General features: G+C 26.8%; 8 protein-coding genes across 9 annotated transcripts; 3 read left to right on the forward strand and 5 right to left on the reverse strand.

Moving 5' to 3' along the window:
- Positions 1-278: 278 nt before the first annotated feature.
- LOC128965828 (uncharacterized) lies at positions 279-700 on the reverse strand (the record flags this gene model as incomplete). Its single annotated transcript, XM_054312605.1, has 1 exon — positions 279-700. A coding segment is annotated over one exon (390 nt), but the record flags the coding sequence as incomplete, so codon positions are not given.
- On the forward strand, positions 640-1,491 carry LOC128965965 (novel acetylcholine receptor chaperone-like). The gene is made up of 2 exons (XM_054312757.1): positions 640-1,260; positions 1,315-1,491. Exons 1-2 carry the CDS (start codon positions 924-926, stop codon positions 1,473-1,475), a joined length of 498 nt encoding a protein of 165 aa, XP_054168732.1. The 5' UTR covers positions 640-923; the 3' UTR covers positions 1,476-1,491.
- Positions 1,492-1,606: 115 nt separating this feature from the next.
- LOC128965964 (sialic acid synthase-like) lies at positions 1,607-2,804 on the forward strand. The gene has a single exon (XM_054312756.1). The coding sequence runs from the start codon at positions 1,619-1,621 to the stop codon at positions 2,684-2,686; it is 1,068 nt and encodes a 355-aa protein (XP_054168731.1). The 5' UTR covers positions 1,607-1,618; the 3' UTR covers positions 2,687-2,804.
- A 541-nt stretch (positions 2,805-3,345) lies between these two features.
- On the reverse strand, positions 3,346-5,358 carry LOC128965829 (mannosylglucosyl-3-phosphoglycerate phosphatase-like). Its single transcript, XM_054312606.1, has 5 exons — positions 5,115-5,358; positions 4,953-5,039; positions 4,690-4,829; positions 4,446-4,562; positions 3,346-4,386 (listed from the first exon to the last, which is right to left on the reverse strand). The coding sequence occupies exons 1-5, from the start codon at positions 5,356-5,358 to the stop codon at positions 3,346-3,348; spliced, it is 1,629 nt and encodes a 542-aa protein (XP_054168581.1).
- A 1,161-nt stretch (positions 5,359-6,519) lies between these two features.
- Positions 6,520-7,924, reverse strand: LOC128965780 (peroxiredoxin-2-like). Its single transcript, XM_054312549.1, has 6 exons — positions 7,623-7,924; positions 7,444-7,561; positions 7,253-7,369; positions 7,107-7,189; positions 6,914-6,953; positions 6,520-6,842 (listed from the first exon to the last, which is right to left on the reverse strand). Exons 1-6 carry the CDS (start codon positions 7,798-7,800, stop codon positions 6,602-6,604), a joined length of 777 nt encoding a protein of 258 aa, XP_054168524.1. The 5' UTR covers positions 7,801-7,924; the 3' UTR covers positions 6,520-6,601.
- Positions 7,925-8,506: 582 nt separating this feature from the next.
- On the reverse strand, positions 8,507-11,350 carry LOC128965778 (TBC1 domain family member 12-like). The gene is made up of 2 exons (XM_054312546.1): positions 11,152-11,350; positions 8,507-10,861 (listed from the first exon to the last, which is right to left on the reverse strand). Exon 2 carries the CDS (start codon positions 10,604-10,606, stop codon positions 8,543-8,545), a length of 2,064 nt encoding a protein of 687 aa, XP_054168521.1. The 5' UTR covers positions 10,607-10,861; positions 11,152-11,350; the 3' UTR covers positions 8,507-8,542.
- Positions 11,351-13,740: 2,390 nt separating this feature from the next.
- On the reverse strand, positions 13,741-15,227 carry LOC128965779 (major facilitator superfamily domain-containing protein 6-like; the record flags this gene model as incomplete). The annotated part of the gene is made up of 3 exons (XM_054312548.1): positions 14,789-15,227; positions 14,548-14,726; positions 13,741-14,490 (listed from the first exon to the last, which is right to left on the reverse strand). Coding segments are annotated over exons 1-3 (1,368 nt in total), but the record flags the coding sequence as incomplete, so codon positions are not given.
- Positions 15,228-17,304: 2,077 nt separating this feature from the next.
- On the forward strand, positions 17,305-19,044 carry LOC128965781 (myosin regulatory light chain 12B-like). 2 transcript variants are annotated; one of them, XM_054312551.1, is made up of 8 exons: positions 17,305-17,428; positions 17,534-17,613; positions 17,694-17,727; positions 18,207-18,282; positions 18,354-18,455; positions 18,519-18,594; positions 18,670-18,718; positions 18,787-19,044. In XM_054312551.1, exons 1-8 carry the CDS (start codon positions 17,426-17,428, stop codon positions 18,892-18,894), a joined length of 528 nt encoding a protein of 175 aa, XP_054168526.1. In that variant the 5' UTR covers positions 17,305-17,425; the 3' UTR covers positions 18,895-19,044. The 2 variants fall into 2 exon arrangements, with proteins under 2 accessions (XP_054168526.1, XP_054168525.1); XM_054312550.1 differs by having other exon boundaries at positions 18,354-18,594.
- The last annotated feature ends 402 nt before the right edge of the window (positions 19,045-19,446 follow it).

Below are 19,446 nucleotides of genomic sequence, written 5' to 3' on the forward strand. Positions count from 1 at the left end.
GTATACTCTTTAAACGGTATATTAATAATTAATATTTAAAAATATTTTCGATTATTAAGATTTTTAAATTATAATTTTTAAATCTTTAATTATTAGATGAATTATTTATAATAGTAACGGGTGGTGACGATAATACATTAGTTTTATCATTATTTTCAATATTATCGGACGATATAATCCTAATTTCAAGTGTTAACGATAAATATACACATTTATCACAAATTACAGGTAATATAAAGAATATATATATATATATATCGATGACATATTCATATGAACCAACTTTGTTAATGATTACGCCTTTTCTAACTCATCTCTCAATTGAAGAGCAGGTTTTAATGGATGTGTTGTCATCTGCGGTAAGTTGTCTTTTGATGCTTTTTATAATGTATAAAAGCAATGTTGAATAGATATTATCCATCGAAGATAACTTGAATCCATCGACTTCTTGGATGTAATTCCTAATACAAAAATATATGTTGTCATCGCTGATAGTACTTAATTGATTGTCTTCATCAAGAAGTGAACGCTCTTTCTTAGACTCAAACACTGATAAATCGTTATTATTGTCGTTATTATAATTATCTTCACTTTGAGATTCTTGTTGTCTTATAAACCCTGTATTAGTAGTACAACTCTGTCTATAATTATCATTAAACAAGTCATCACTACATGAGATATCATTACAAGACTCTCCAATGTATTAAATTCATTGCTACAAAAAGTACCAAATAGTAGAATCAAATAATTGTTTTGTTTTGCAATACAATAGCAAATATTGTGATTGTTTTGTCAATTGAGTGACAGTTTATACTTTAAAGTCAACAATCAATTGAATAATTGCAAAGAAATGTGTTTCAAATATTAATGTTGTCATCAATTGGTTAAGTATTGGCATAACTGGTGATACAATACATACAACAATGGGATCAATAGTATTGACCACTTTGTCTGTATTTCTCGGTATGTTCTTTGTGTTTATGGGATCAATTAAAGTGAGCCAACAGGTCAACCGTGAAATGCATCGGGAAATCCGCCGCCAGTTTGTCCAATACGCTAAAGTGTTGCCATTGGCCGCACAACTCGGCTTTAAAGTGTCGCCAAAATATTATCGATTAGTTATCGGTTGGACTGAATTAGTGGCCGGTTTGACGTTAGCTTTCATACCGGGAAAACTAAAGTTGGTCTCCAATGTCCTACTCGTTGGCATCACATTCGGCGGTATTTATACTCATGTCATGATTGGCGACAGATTTGAGCGTAAGTTTTGCAATCAATTGATAATTACTGAATAAATTTGTTTTGATTTTAAAGGAATCGCTCCATCGATTGTCTTCACTTTAATGCTTTGTTGTCGACTCATTGTCTCATATCAAGTGAAAAGACGTGAAGTCAATGAGGAGTTGAATATTAAAAAATTGAAGACACAATCACAGCCACAATCGGTCAGCGAAGAGAACAAGAAAGAGAAATAACTTATATATGATTTAGTGATTTGTGAACTCAACCCAAAACTATTGACATTATTTTTGCCAAAAACTTGTGCTCATCTTTGCTCTTAATTAACTGATATTTATCTCAACTTTTAGGCTATTGTTTGCCTCAAAATCTACTTTAAATGTTTGAATTGTTTGGTGATTCTCGACGTATCGGTTCCGATGAGCCGTGTTTTGTTGTGGCCGAATGTGGTCAGAACCATAACGGCGACATCGACTTAGCCATCAAAATGATAAATGAATGCAAGCATACTATTGGTGCCGATTGTGTTAAGTTTCAGAAAAGCAATTTAAACGCAAAATTTAATGCCAAAGCTCTCAACAGACCCTACAATAGTATTCATTCGTGGGGTAAGACATACGGTGACCATAAAAGACATCTTGAGTTTACAAACGAACAATTCATTTATCTAAGAGATTATGCCAGAAATGAAGGCATACTTTTTACGGCATCGGCAATGGATAGCCAATCGCTTAAATTTTTAGCTCAATTAGACGTACCCTTTATTAAGATCGGTAGCGGAGATGTTGACAATTATCCAATGCTTGAATTGGCCGCTAATTATAATAAGCCATTGTTTGTGTCAACCGGAATGCATGACTTAAATGTTGTAAAAACCGCCTATAATTTGATTTCAACTATTAATAGTCAGATCTGTCTTTTGCATTGTGTGTCAACATATCCGACACCATATTGTGATATAAATCTTAAAGTTATCACTGATTATCAACATTTATTTCCTGATGCTGTCATCGGATATAGTGGTCATGAAATTGGTGTCGAAGTGAGTTTAGCTGCCGTAACACTTGGAGCTAAAGTATTAGAAAGACATCTAACATTGGATAAGACTATGAAAGGTACCGATCATTCTGTATCTTTAGAACCGCAAGAGTTCCGACAAATGATTACTCAAATCCGTAATATAGAGTCAGCTCTTTCGGGACACAAACCAAAGTACAGACAAGAGTCTGAATGGATGTGTTATCGAAAACTCGGTAAATCTGTTGTCGCCAAACAATTTCTGCCAAAAGGAAGTGTTCTCACATTAGACTTAATTGACATCAAAGTCGCCGAACCTTTCGGTATAAATGCCTATAAAGTGTTTGATATAATCGGAAAAATACTTAATAAAGACGTTGATTGTGACGAAAGCATTCAATTTGAAGACTTGTCTCCAAATAGTGAATAAAATAATTGAATATTTCATGTATTTCATGACATTTTTCTAACCGATCCTATTATGTCGTTGTGGTCTTAAAATATCACTTTTATGACATTAGATACACATCTTTCTGTAGTACATGAGTTGGGCTTATATTATACAAAACAATAAATTAAATGTAAATTTAAAAACAATTATTAATATAACTATTATTTTATTTAATATATTTACAATACTGTATATGTTTATAATACATGATTATTTATACACAAGTAAAATATTATTTGGTTATACAATACAAATAGATTACAGTAATTTTAGATCTAATTATTAATTATTATATAAATAAATTATAAACATTTAGGTCAGTAATACTAATTTTTAAATAATATGTCAACATCTATATAAAGATATATAGTTTTTAATTATAATCACTTTAATACTGTTTCTAATTACATGAGAATTTAGTTAAACTTTTATAAAAATATTATTTGTCGAAAATATTAGTAGTTTTATAAAATACTATATAATACTTAAATAATATTATTGATTTCCAAAATAAGATTATGTAACAAATAATATAATAAAATGCTTTAACGTATAAACACTTTAAAATTAACTTTCGTATAACAATTATTAAGTATTAATTAATATAACAATAACAGTGATTGACTAACAAAGTGAAGTCATATCTGTCCTAAATTAGTGATACGTCCGTCACATTTAGGTTCAAGTTTTCTTAACTCTATGTCTAAATCGATATACTCTTTCTTATCGATAGCCAGTGTTTTAGTACCTCCACTGCAAACCAATGTCTTGCTGTTGGCTTCGGGATCAGCTCTCAACTGTTTTACAGACTCTAAGTAGTTCTTGACTAATGTAAAGATATCCAAACAATGCTCTTTAGGTATCAATACTTCACATTCTTTTAGCACATAATAACCATCTTTTCCTTTGTGTAAAAACTCTTCAGTAACCAAACGGTAGTGTCGTTTCAAATCGAGATTTTTTCGGCCAATTTTTATTGTATTGATATCAATACGTTTACCAATCGGTTTGTGCGAATCAAACTCGAACCTAATTCGAGATATTTGTGCGAAACTACCGTCTAATATAGGCCATCGACATAGACTACACTCGAGTGCAGTCAATAGTTGATGACCCGTTATATTTAATACTACCAACTCATCCATCATCGGTAAAATGCGGACCAAATCACGAAATTTGAAGTCACCCTTTGAATGTATTTGATCGCTTCGGAACATACCTGAGTTGAGAAGCACTACATCTGCTCCGGTACTTATCAAACATATATCGCTAATGAAATTTCCTAAATTTGTTTCGCGATTACGAATCGATGCGAATTTTCCGTCCAAATCGACCCGCATTTCACACAAAACATTGTCCATCTGTGACTCGACAATCAGTGAATACGGTTGGAGTTCATGTTTGATGTCCTCATCTTCTTTGAAGTCATAAGAATTAACATTTATCTCATTACAGTCGATATCATACTTGAAGTCATTATCAGTAAACTTAATGTCAATTTTACTGAATTGTCTGAAATCAGTTCCACTTTTAACACAAAGTTTATTATTAATAGTACGGATCTGATAGTCGTGATCGTGTCCGCCTAATATCAGATCAATTTCAGACACATTTTCGGCCAAAAGACAATCATTAGGCCAACGCATGTGAGTCAATGCGATCACAAAATCAACGCTTTCCTAAAAAAAAGTTGTCATTTAATTATTCAATAAATTTAATAATTTATTAGTTTGGTTACCATATTCTTCAAACGTTGAGCTAATTTTCTGCCCTCAGATACAAAATCCCGATAAACATAGCCCTCGGGTAAGGCATCGATTAGCCACTGTTCCTCTACTAAACCTATTATCCCAAACTTGAAAATATAAATAAAGAAATTAAATTAATTACTGTTAGTTAAACTTATGTAACAAATTGTTTTAAATTAGTAAAATAAACAACAATTTCTGATTATTATAAAATCAAATTAAATAAATGATTACTCTTTTATCATTCCTATCGATTATATGCCATATGTTTGCATTATTAATGGGACGGTTAGTCTTAGGGTTGTAGACATTGCTCATAAGCCACGGAAAGTTAGTTCTTTGCATAAATGAATTGAGATAATCGACACCAAAGTCTAAAGGGTTGACCAAAAAACTTATGTTTAATTATAATAATAATAAATGAAACAAATTTATGTAATAAATAAAATTGTAAACTGTCTTCAAAATAAAGTTTAATATTATAATAATATACGAACCGAACTCATGGTTCCCAAAGACAGCACAATTGATACCCAAAGCGTTCAAAACGGGTATCATTTGTTCGCCTTTAGTGAATGTACTCACTGTTTGGTCACAATATAAATATATTATAAATATATATATCATATAAATAATAACAATTCAATTCAATTACTAACTGATTGACGGAGAGATTATATCACCACTGAATAAGACTAAAGGATCGCAATCGCGGTATGAGTTAAAAGCAGTGACCATTCGGGCGGCACCTCCTGAGGGCTCATCAATACGAGACTCTATATTATAACAGTCATTGAAGTGTAATATCGATACAATTGATGTCTTATTAGTTTTAATGATAATATCATTATCACTGATACTCTTATTAATTGTATTATTGAATGTCTCATCAAATGCAGGCATTTATTTGAAATTTTGTTGTTTTTTAAAAATAACACAAATTTTGATATTTATTTCTTAATTGAATTTTATTTTTTTCAAATTTTATTATTATATTGAATGTAATTGTAAATTAAAAAAAAAACAACAATTATTTGACTAATAATTTGAAACAATAGTAAACATAAATATCACGCAATTGTTTCAATTATTCAATAATTAGTGAAAATATTTTTACAATATTTTTCATTACAAATAAATACAAATATTATGAGTTTATTCTCAAAGAAAGAGAGAGAGAAACAAATAAAGCTATAAATAGTGATTTAATTTTTTAAATTTTTAGTCAAATATAATGAAATGTAATTTGAAAACTACTCATATTTTGTGAGTTATTTTCAATTGACAGTTAGCTCTGCTTTTATTACGCAAAACTAATTTACATCACAAACCAAACCAATACACTAATAGAGAGTTATATTGAATATAATGAATATATTGAATAAATAAACAAAATATTTGTTATGTGAGCTAACTGTGCTCTAAACACCTGCGCATCAAATATAACTGTATTTTTATATATTAAATAAATAAATATTTAGTACAGTATTATACAATGTATTATATAATATTATTTATATTAATCTAATTTAAAAATAATTAAGAATTTAATTATTTTATATTTAATGTGATAATTAAAATCATTTAACATATAAATGCTAATATTTTTTTTATTACCGTACTTTACACTAAAATTTAAAAAGTTTGATAATTATTATTAAAAATTTAAAAATATACTTTATTAGTTTTTAAAAAATAAGCAACCATAAATACAGAGTATAAAATATTAATAAATAATTACATTTGAATTTATTATTTTTATACTTATACTCTTACATTAATATAATTTATAAACAATTATTTTTCTTATTAATTATCGATAACATTAGTTATTTGGATTTTTAATTATTAATAATTCGCTAAATATATTATTAATTAATACACTTTATGACAATAATTTTACAATATTTTATATATATTCAACACAAAAATATATAAACTAATAGTTTTTATTTAATTTTAATACTGTTTTAAATTAAACGTATTTATTAATTTATTTTTGTTTTGTTTAGTAAGAATCAATCACAGAATAAAGTAAAAATAGGAATAAACAGTTTTGTGAAAATAGTAAAAATAGTATACATTTATAATAAAATTATTAAATGAATTATTATTATTATCTCAATTGGTTTGAAATAATGACTTTTTAAAGCTCTTTACTGACGACCGGATCATTTAATTTGCTAAAGTATTTGAGTTTTTCTTCGGGATTCGGTATAATAGTATCGCCACCCGGTTTCCAACCGGCCGGACACACTTCTCCGTGTTGGTCGGTATACTGGAAAGCCTGTACCAAACGTAGGGTCTCGTCTACCGATCGGCCAACCGGTAGATCATTCATTGTTATTTGCCGTAGGATTCCTTTGGCATCGATTATAAATAGACCCCTAATTGTTAAAATTATTTAGTATTTAAAAAAAAACTGTCAGTAATTTATTTATAGAGTAACCAATAATACCTAAGCGTATGTCCCAAATCTTCTAAATAAACGCCATAATCTATATTAATGAAAAAGTTTTCAAAATATATTAGAAATATTTATTTAATTTATTTAAACCTATTATAAAATCGATAAGAATTTAGATATTTCTATATATTTAAAGAAAAAAAACAATTGAAAACTTTTGCAATTGTTTTGAAATGAAACAAACCTTTAGAAATCTGATGGGTTTGATCTGACAGAAGAGGAATATTAAGTGCTCCCAAACCTCCCTGTTTTCGGGGAGTTTTGATCCTTAATAAAAGAATAATTAAAACTACTATACAATTGATAAATCAATTAAATAGGATGTAATACCAGGCCAAGTGTGTAAATGGCGAATCAACCGAAACGCCTACCACTTCTGTATTAATAGATCTGAACTCTTGGATTCGATCACTAAAAGCCATTATTTCTGTCGGACAGACAAATGTGCTAAAAGTAGAAGAAAATGTCAATTATATGTGATTATCACTAAATGGTAATTAAAATATGTTTTGTTGTCTTACAAGTCGAGGGGATAGAAAAAGAAGACCAGATATTTGCCTCTGAATTGAGACAATTTAAACTCTTTGAACTCTCCATTCACTACAGCTGTTCCCTCCCAATCGGGCGCCAACTTTGATACTAATTAGACAATTATCACTAAATTAATTACAGCTATAATAATCACAATCAGATGCCATACTTTGTGTTTTACTATAATGCAAACGATGACCACCGCTGCCAGTACTTCGAGTCTCCTGCGGATACACGTGTCCGCCGGCGTATGAGTAGCACTGGTCCGATAGGTCTCGTTGTGCATCACCGGTGCCGATGATGGCCGACAATGTGGTCAACACAAGTAGTGCACCAAATGCTAACATTTTGTTGTTTGTTTCAGTCAATAGATTTAAAGGCACTTTAATTAAGTGACTATTTGTTTGATATATTGACAAAAACAGCGCTAACTTTCACTACATGTTTGTAGTGAGACGTGTATTGTATTACAGTAACAAAAAGGCCAACACTTATCGCATCAATCAATGCTATGGAAACCATAAATTTAGAACCTTTTCAACTCATGTAATAATTATAATTATTTTGCACTAAAATTTAATTATGATTTCACTGAAAAACCATTACTTAACAAATAATAATAACTTTTTGACAAATCATCATTAATTTAAAATTGATTATTAGACAAAAATATCCAATAATTCACATAAAAATATATTCAACTTTTATTAATTTCAATCATATATATTATACATAATATGTATTACATATGCATTTATTACAATAATTATTGTATAATTCATCTTAAGTTTTCAATCTTTACTATTATATAACTTATCAAATAAGTTATGACATAACATATAATTTACATTTGTATTATAGTAGGTGTTATATACAGTATATATTGTATAATAGATTTTACTTCCCATTAGATTAAGTATAAGTTTGTCTTAAACTTTAGCGTCAACTCTCTGTTGATAAAATAATAGTTACTATTATCTAATATACAATTAAATCATATATAATAATAAGTAAAATAGTTAAAAATAAAGCTAAATATATACAGATTACGGTACAAAAAGTATATTATATATTGTAAATCATAACTAATCAATGATCAGAGTTTACCAAAAGTTTTGATGACAATACCGTAGAAAAAGAGTTCTTCTCTGAGCCAACAGTCATATGAATACCCAATATATAAGAAAACAATTTATCGGAATCGATATCATCGGGAAGTTTGGTAAGAAATTGGGCCAAATATATGAAGTCTAAGTTAATCAACTCTTCGTAATACATGGAAAGTATGCCCAATGCGGCTCTAAATATGAACTCATCGCCATCGCGAAGAAACAAATCCCAAACACGACTGGCGATATCTAATGGAAGCGATCGGCTAAACAATGTATAGATATAGTCAACTAAATACAGATCGGGACTAAGTTTGTGATCATTGAAATGTTTGTACAGTTTTGGCAAATTTTCTTTAAAAAACTCTTCAAATGTCTTATAATAGGCATTCATAACGGGTTGGTTGACGCGGAAGAACGACACCAGCAATGGATTGTTTAACAAATTAGCTAAACATACGAATGCTTGTGCGGACTCCATATTCAAGAGCAGCATTGCCGCCAAAAACGACATTCCCTGAGCGTAACCGATGTCCGGTCGATAAGTCACGTAAGCACCTAACAGTTCGCTGAGTATATCATGATAGGGACCGTTCTCTTGGAAGAGTCCTAACTGTGGAAAAGTACGCGAAACGTCTAATTTAATTAAATCGGCGGTACTTTCACCACAACAACAGTCCTCATTCTCGTGACATTCGGCACTGAGTTTAGCCCAGACTTTCTCCTTTGAGCGACTGACACATTGTTCATAGACATCGTCAATGATGTTCAGATCGTTACCAATTGCCAAAATCCAAAGCCTTTGACGAACAAGTGATGGCACACCAGACCACCACAATTCGTTAGTCTTCTTTTGACTTCTTGTTTTCTGCCAATTTGGAAGTATCTCTTCGTTCCACAGTTTTATTGCTTCGATGACCTGTTCCTCTAATTGAAGTTGTTTTTCCACCAATTTCTTCATCACTTTCATTTCTTTCTGTTTTTTCTTACGGGTCTGTCGTATCATTTCCTCGAATTCTTGTTTGTGTTTCTTGTCTTCTTCGTGTGGTTTGGCCGGAAGATTAGACGGACGGTTCTCCAGTATTAATGCTGTCGTCGATGAGATATTTGCACAATTGTTGCCAATATTATGGTTATTATTATTATTAGCAATTGTTATGCTATTATTACTGCATTTCTTAACTTTATTAATAAGACTTTGAAACGATAGAGTAAACAATTTCTTTGGCTTTGAGTCAACAAGAGATTCAGTGTCATCTAAATTGAGTGATTGGACACTTGAGTCCACATTTGATATGTTATCAGTGCTGTTGTCATCGCTGATAGTACTTAATTGATTGTCTTCATCAAGAAGTGAACGCTCTTTCTTAGACTCAAACACTGATAAATCGTTATTATTGTCGTTATTATAATTATCTTCACTTTGAGATTCTTGTTGTCTTATAAACCCTGTATTAGTAGTACAACTCTGTCTATAATTATCATTAAACAAGTCATCACTACATGAGATATCATTACAAGACTCTCCAATGTTTGCCGAGTATTCATCACAAGATATTGTCTTATCATTAGATTCGTGGATACCTTTATTGTCGTCATTTATGAGACTCGTAAAGCCATTCAACTTCTTGAACCCGTTTTGATAATAATTATTATTACTATTCACACCATTTTTATATCCATTCAGCCCTTTATTGTTGACAAACTTTTTCTGTAGTAACAATTGTTTGGTGATTGGGTCGTAAACCAGAGGAACTTTATCTAAAACGGCATCAATGGTTGGACTGTCCAGTGTTTCAATGGATACCACAAATCCCTTACATTTGGTCTCTTTGTCGGACAACACCATCGATGATGACATTTCACATGTTTTTCGATTATCTGTGCAGCCATTTGTCATCAATCCATTGGTTGGCAAACAATCCAAGACTTTACCATTGATTGGCTTTATTTGTGATACATTTAAAACTTGTTTTTTCTCATTAAAATCATTTGCATTATTGTTATCATTGATGGCATTAATTGAATGAACAAAATCACACATTCCTTAATACAGATGGTCTGTTGTATGACTTAAAAGTGGTTTATCGGTTCAATTAAAATATGTGATTACAATTTGATGGCAAACCAAATGTCAAACAAACAGTCAATTGGTTTTTAACGGTGTAATGAAGCGATCAAACAACTGATGATTGCCTGATGTCTTGTAAAACAGTTTTTTAGGCCACAAATGACTGGTTTTCTAACATTCCTGACATAAGACCTGAGGCTATCATTAATAGCGATTAGTTTGTGAAACCTATTTAAAAATATTTAAAAATCTTAATAATAATTTATAATCGGTTTTCATTTATTTAACTCATATTAATTCATAAGTAAAAACTACAAAAATGAATCATTTAATTAATATAACTCTCAATTAAAAATTGCTTGTTATAGATATCATATCTCATAAAGTGTGATATCGTATTGTAATGTAAGCTAATTAATAACAATTTCATTCATAACTTTGAAATCATTATATTAATAATATTATTAAAAATAACAGTAAATTTATTTATCATACAAAATAAAACATCGATAACTTACCTATTGATGGGTGAACTTTGAGATTTAATAACAAATATTCATATAAAAGTGGATCAGATATCAACTTATCACAGATATATTTAAATTGTTTTAATTTACAACTATTGTCATTAAACATATGATATAATTATATTTAAAAAATTGTGTCTACAAACACACACACAGTAGTTATCAATAATTTAAAATTCACATAAAAATATTATAAAAGTGCTTAAAATTTTGTAATAATATAAATAAAACATTAATTATTATTATAATCACAAAAAACAAAAGTATATGTTTTCATTTAAATTAAAATATGTTTATAATTAGTATTATAAATAAAAGGCTATAAATTGTAAATATATTTTATTGTCTAAATTGCTTGCGATGTAAATAATATGTGCTGTATATTAATATATGATTTATATATAAATTATATCATATGACAAAACATTACTATATTTATTAAACATATGATATAATGATATAATTATTATTATTATTAACGATATTAAGACAATTATTAAAAGATATTACACTTAATTTGTTTCCAAAACATTCAAATTAAACACATATCAAAAATAAATACAATTTATTATACATATAAAGTAATAATAGTTATTACAATTAATTTAATAATTGTTTTTTCTTATATATAAAATTGTATTACAATTAAGTATCAAATGGTTTAACCAGTGGTCAAATAATAATAATATTAATAATTATAAAAAAAGACAAAATAGCAACACTTATAGTCAAATAATTGCAGTCATAGTTATCAATAGATTGATATGAAAATACATTAATAATAATAACAAATAATAAATTAATGATAATATGATAATCAATTCAAGAGAAAAACATTGAGTTTTCAACAAAAACAGGAAAACTATTGAGTTTTTAGTATTGTTTTAATAGTAATGTATTATTGAATGTATTATAGAATTACTGTATAAACAAGTTATTGACTATTAATGTATTAAAGAGACTCACATTCAATGGCTTTCAATGTATTTACAGTCAAATAACACTTTCGTCACCAATTGTTTCTACAAAACATAAATAATGTTCACAAATGTTATACATATTATTATTATTTAATATACTTTTATAATTTAAATTAGTTTTACGTTATTTATAGTTATATTTGACGTGACATTTACTTCAAGTGTATAAACGCCTTAAAACTGTATTTATTTTGTGATTAAGATATAGTAAACAAAACAGAAGTACTCTATAATAATATGCAGTGATTTTCGTGTCATAACTTTAATCTCACATTTCATACATTTTTCAAATGCCATAAGTTTTTATAATAATAATAATAATAATAATAATAGATATCATGTGAATCACACAACTTGTTTGTATAAAACTATAAACTATAGTATAAAACCAATTATAATTAATAATAATGATTATTATAATTATTTTACTTAATTTTATGTAATTAAAAAAGTTTTCAACTCATCGTTAGAAATAACTGATAATTAATTTAAGAATTTTTCAAAAATAATAATTATTATAAACACAAGTAGTCATAGCTGTAATGCATGAATTAACTTAATATATATATATATATATGCATTAAATTAAATTTTAGACATTCATAATAATATAAATAATTTAACGATAATAATGTTTTTAACTTAATTTAAAGTTTAACAAATACAGTATATAGAGTAGTAATGAATTAAATAGACCATAAAGTATAATAATTTTTTGGTTGCAAAGCAATCAATTGACAAACAAAAATCTCATTTTTTTATTCATACTTATTGTACCGTATATTCACTGTTAAGTTGTAATATTAATTTAATATAAAATTAAATACATTATTATTAGACTGATAATTGTAATGATAATATACAGTACAATGTATTTGAATTAAAGTTCAAATACAATACATTGTGCAAAGTTTATTGAGATAAGGGGTAATAATCTAAAAGTTATTTATTATTATCATTTAAATTAATATTAATACAATCAAAAATTTTAGTGCACTCAAAAATTAATAATTATTAATGTAATACAAGATTGTAAAAAATATATAAATTGTTATAAATTTTATACTTTAAATGTATCGTTAACTTCAATGGTTTACCTGAGGAGTGGACACAAATTTTTAAGATATCTGAAAATCCGAGAACTGGAAGAAGAATTTTTAAACCAAAAACAAGAAATTTAATTTGTGATAAAAATTATTTTTATTATTCAATAGATTTATTTAATTCACTCCCAATTTTTATAAGAAATGAAAATAATTTTAATTGTTATGTACAAAAATGTATAGAATTTTTTTATGTATTTTAATTTATGTAATTCATTAACGCGTTATAATGAATAAACTATTATTATTATTATTACTATTGATATTGTATAAATTATATAAAATGTATTTTACTAAGTTTTTTATATAAGAGTATTTTAAAATCATTACTACTGTAAAAATTTTTTATATAAAAATATAAAAAAAACTTTATATAAATTCATATAAATTAGTATTAAGCTCACAAGTCCAAGTACAGTACATTATATAATATTACAGTATTATAAAAATTATAAAAACTTATTTTTTTATTGTTATTAAATACTTGCTGTTCTTTTATTGTATAAATATTTGAGAGAATCGACAACAATATTAAATAATATACCAAAACATGCGAGAAAAGCCCCCACTTTCCAGATGAGGAATGTATCAATTTGTATGAGATAACCACCCATTAAAGCACCGATACCCAGACCGATACCCTCAAATGCTGCTGACATTATGGCTTGCATTGTTGCATAGCTTCTCGGCTCATAATCACCTGCTTTGGCAATACATACATCTTTATCATCCCTGTTCTCAACATTAAGTTGTTCCCTAACTTTTCTCAATCTCTCATTTTCTTGATTAGCATAATGTTGTGCCAAATCAGTCATTACTGTATAAAAGAGTCCAAATGTTAATCCTTGAGTTACTTCGATGAGTAGGACATCCCAATATGTGTTCCCATAGTTGATAACAAATCCATAGATGAAATAGCGAAAGGCAAAAGCACCCAAACTTATATTGAGTGAAATAGATGGCCCACAATAGTTAAGTATAATGTTGGCAATGATAAAAATAGGCAATTCACCGGCAAAAGACTCGACAAACAGGGCTAACCCCATAAGCAATGTGTCTTTGCCTCTGATTTTTTCAATATATGCAAAATAGTAGGACCAGTGAAAGGCTGTCAACGCACCGGTGATTAAAATAATGACAATGTATTGCATTATCGATGGGTTGTGTCGAAACAGATGAAACACATGTCGAGTAGACTTTGCGGTTGCAATAAATGGTTTTTTCAATATTGTCACCAATGGTTTGTGCTATTAATATAAGTTATTATTTGAAACTATTAATGTATTTGATTTAAATGATATTACTTTTGGTTCAAAAGTTGCAACAATTTCTGAATTATTGTCCTCCGACTGGTTTGTTATGCTCTTAAATTTAAAATACATAAGCATTAAATCGGTTCCTTCAATCACTATAAACATCAGTAGTCCTGGCAATAGATATGGCATTTGAGTAATATATTCATTAATAAGACCGGCGATCACTCCTAAGCACATTAAAAAATACATTACTTTATCTAGATTTATAAAATTGATTGAAATTACATACCACCGGTACCCCAGCCTACAGTTCCCCAAACCCGGTACTGTCCATAACTTTTATTTAATTCTGTTACCTCTTTCATACAAATATAATCATTAAGTGAAATGACAACTCCCTGTCCAGTGTTGGCCAACAATATTAATAAACACAATAATATCCATGAGATTACACCCAATTTAATGTATATTATAAGCAACAGTAGACTATATCCTATGATTGTAACGATTATAAACAATAATAGTATCTTTTTGTGGGAACCGTTGCGGTCAGCAATCGAGCAAAATAGCGGTTTGATTATCGCTACAAGAAATGGTAGTACAAAGTATAGGAGACCAATATCTTCGTAGGTGGCAATGGTATGTGCGGTGGCAAACACTGTCACAAATGGCATAATACCACTCAATGAGCCGAACCATAGAAGATAATGGGCCTTCAGGATAGACATATTGCCGATGATATGCTCTTTAATTAGAGATACAGTAAGTGATAAACACGCGGACCAAATGTCAATAAAAACTGGTTTTCAATGAGATATCTTATAATTTATATTATTATAATTTATAATTGACTTTCACTAACAATTTTTTTTATAGTATAGTAATAGCAGATTCTTTATATTCTTGTCATAAACTTTTTATCAGCATTTTTGTATTATTATCACATCTTTATATATATAATATAATTAAATAAAATTTATTTAGCAACAAATTATATTTTATTATTTCAAACTAAGAAACAAAATTAATTAAACTTAATAATTACCAATATATGAAATTGTATAATAATTAATAACACCAATTCATTCAATTATAATAATGATAATGAATTATATGAATTATATTAAAATGGATTTGAATTGCAATGAGTTTAGCGTTTCAAAAATTAAATGTCATATTAGTTGTTATATTATAGTTAATATCATATACTTTAAAATTTTAAACCAAAATAAAGTATATGTATATATTACTGTATAACATATACGGTATATGATACATCAAATTTATTAAAAACATTTACTGTACTATTTCAATTATATAAATTATTTAATAATTGTACAGTAGTATAATATTTAATGGTTATAAAATCTTATGCTTTATCTACTTATCATAAAAACAAACTATAGTAAAATTATGCTGTATTTAATTATAAATAAATCAATAGACTTGAATTGATAATTTATTGAAAATTGCCAGACATGAAATAGTATCTAATTTGAAGGCATTTATATCACACTTTTACTCAAAAATATGTTTATTTTACACATTTATTTCATTTAATGATCAATTAAACTACATTTCAATTCATATCCATTAGATGTCGACTATTTTGATATACAAAGAATATTCCTATTTTTAGCTTTTGTTTTGAATAAAATTTATATACAATAAATATACTGTAAATAATTATTTACTGTAAATAATTATTTACTGTACTGTATATTGTATGAAATCAATTATATTATAAATAATAATTTTGAAACCAAATGATTTGTGCGAAATATAGTTTGCCAAAACTCAATAATTGTTTATTAGTATAATAACAAGATTTTTATAAATTTTTACAATACATTAAGTGTTTCAAAATACTTCACTTTCATGATAACATTTTATAATAATTATAAATTTATAATGATTTAAAAGTCATTATTATAAAGTTATTAACTAATTTAGATAAGATTTAATAGATTTGTTAGTATTATAGTTTTTGTTTGGAACCTAAGTATATCATAAAACAATACTATTATAATATTAAATATATCAAAGATGTAGACTCAATGAGATACCGTATATCGAAACACTAATTGATTTATAATATAAATTTTAAATACTGTACTGACTATGCTTCGTGTTTTGAGTATAAAAAGTTTAATATTTATTATTTGTTTAATTATTTATATTTGTAAAGTATGTAATTATAAGTATTGTAATTTTTACAATTAATACAATGAAATTAGTTTTATCAAATCATAATATCACTGATTTTATTATAAGATTAACTAACATTTATGTGATATATAGTATATTAAGTTAAAAAGTGAAAACAAATTTCCAGCAACTAAATGTTTTAAATAATGTTTGGCAATTATTTCTCATTAAATTTATTATTTTTAATTATATTATAAAACAAATAAATGTTAATACTTTATATATATTATATATTAGTATATGCTATTATTTCACAAAAATACTTGAATTTGTTATATTTAAATTATTTATTATAGAATAAACAATTTGATAATATTTAACAAAATATTACAATTTGTAATTTACAAAAACCCATACAAAAGAATAAACATTTTCAATGAGAGATGTTATGTCATAGTAATACAACTATAAAGTAGTAAATGTATGAAAAATTTGAATAACTTTTGTGTTATATTTAGTACAATCCCTATAAGGAATGTCATGTATTGAACGCATAGGGAGTACAACGTTAACTACATGAGCCACTGATTCTATATTTGGATTATATAAGAATATTCTGTTCACACATGCGTTTATATACACTTTGCACATAAAGTGTAACACATTTTTAGAAAATTAGTTGTCGTGTGTTTTGTGACAAACTTTCGGCTATCAATTGTAATTAAATTGTCTCAAAATTTTTAAGTAATTTTAAAACACATAATAAACCAAATTTAAAATGGTTTGTTTGTTAAATTAATACTTTATTAAAAAAAATTATAATAATTGTGAATAAGTTTTAATTATTATTATTATTAATTATAAATTTGTTGGACATATATTGTAGGGCGAAGGCGATGGATCAAAGAAGGCTAAGACGGGATCCAAGAAGAGAGCCGCCAGAACCACATCCAACGTGTTTGCCATGTATTTCAATAACTCAAAGATATTAAACAATATTATTATTTATATTATTATTATTAATACATAAATCAATGGCTATTTAGGTTTACACCCCATCAGGTTCAGGAATTTAAAGAGGTATTTGATATTTCTATAAATAGATTTGTTTTTCTAAACTTAAATAAATTTAAAATGAATTGAATTATCGAGTTTTTTAGTTTAGTTTAGTTAAATAAGTTTATAAATAAATTATAAAAAAGTTTCTACTTATTTGTTAAATAATAATTAAATACTAATTAAATATTAATTTATAAAATGTTTGTGTTTAAATATGTTAAATAAAGAATATATACTTGAATTTATAATGTAGAAAATTCAAAATATATTAATTCAAAAAACATAACCAAAACAATATTAATATATAAATTAATTTTTAATAAATATAACCCCATATAAACATTAATTGTATATAATTTATTTTGAGCGACAGTTAAATTGTAAATTTTAGGATAACAATAATTAAAAAAACTAAGTTTATTATTCATAATATGTTAATTATAACTATTTTTGATATATAAATTGATTAATACTAATATATTGTTTATATTAATGGTTAGGCTTTCCAAATGATCGATCAGGACAAGGATGGGTTCGTATCTAAAAATGACATCAGAGCCACATTTGATTCATTAGGTATTTTCAATTATTTTCTAATTATTTTAAATTATATTATTATTATTATATTTATCAATTTAACTAATTAGGCCGTCTATGTACTGATGCCGAATTAGAGTCAATGGTACAGGAGGCGCCCGGACCCATCAATTTTACCATGTTCCTTACCATTTTCAGTGATAAAACTCAAGGTATGTTTATTTATATGTTAATAAACCACAAAAAACAAAACAATAATTTGTATGAATTGATAGGCACTGATGAGGAGGATGTCATATTGAATGCCTTCGCTCAATATGATGAGGGAGAAGGCCTGTGTCGGGAAGAAACGTTAGTTTATATTGTTATTTAAAATTATACATAAATTCTATCAATATTTAACTTACAAAATGTTTGCACCGTTAGCTTAAGGCATGCACTGATGACTTGGGGCGATAAGTTCACAGAAGCTGAAGTAATCAACAAAAATTAAGTTATATTACTGTTAAAAATTAATATATATTTGTATTGTTATGTTTAAAGGCAGACAAGATATTAGGTGAGGCACCGATGGATCGAAAGGGAAATATAGACATTAAAAAGTTCGCACAAATATTGACCAAAGGAGAGGAAGATGAAACCGGAGCTTAAACTACCGGTTCATTACAGCTATAGTCAAATCAACGCCATTGCGCTTAAATGTTATTTATATAAATAAAATAATATTATCTGAAAAATTATATAACATTTAATGAATAATAAAATTGGTTTTTCTTTGATATATCAATTTAGTAAACAATTTGTGCCCCAATTAACTTGTTTTCACTTTTATTAATTATTTGTTAACTATTTTGACTTTAGTTTCTCAACTTATATTTTGTTTGTTACATCTATTTAGTAAAATTATAAATTTATAACATTATACAATTTTACAAACTAAATATTATTATTGTATAATTCTATTATAATGCAATATATATATATACAGTATATTATTAATCAATCAAAATAAAAAAGTATTAAAATTCTATAAAAATTGTATTAAAATTACTTATTTTATAACTATTGATATTATACAAAGAATAAAATAAAAAATACTAAATCGAATGTATAAAAAAATAATTGCTACTTGTATAATAAATAATAAACTAAATTTTAATATAATTAAAATAATAACATAAAAATATATATACATTAAATAAT

Source organism: Oppia nitens, unplaced genomic scaffold, assembly GCF_028296485.1.
Source record: "Oppia nitens isolate AA-2021 unplaced genomic scaffold, nextdenovo-longstitch-racon4-pilon3 scaffold18_pilon_pilon_pilon, whole genome shotgun sequence".
In the NCBI taxonomy this organism is placed as follows: domain Eukaryota; kingdom Metazoa; phylum Arthropoda; class Arachnida; order Sarcoptiformes; family Oppiidae; genus Oppia; species Oppia nitens.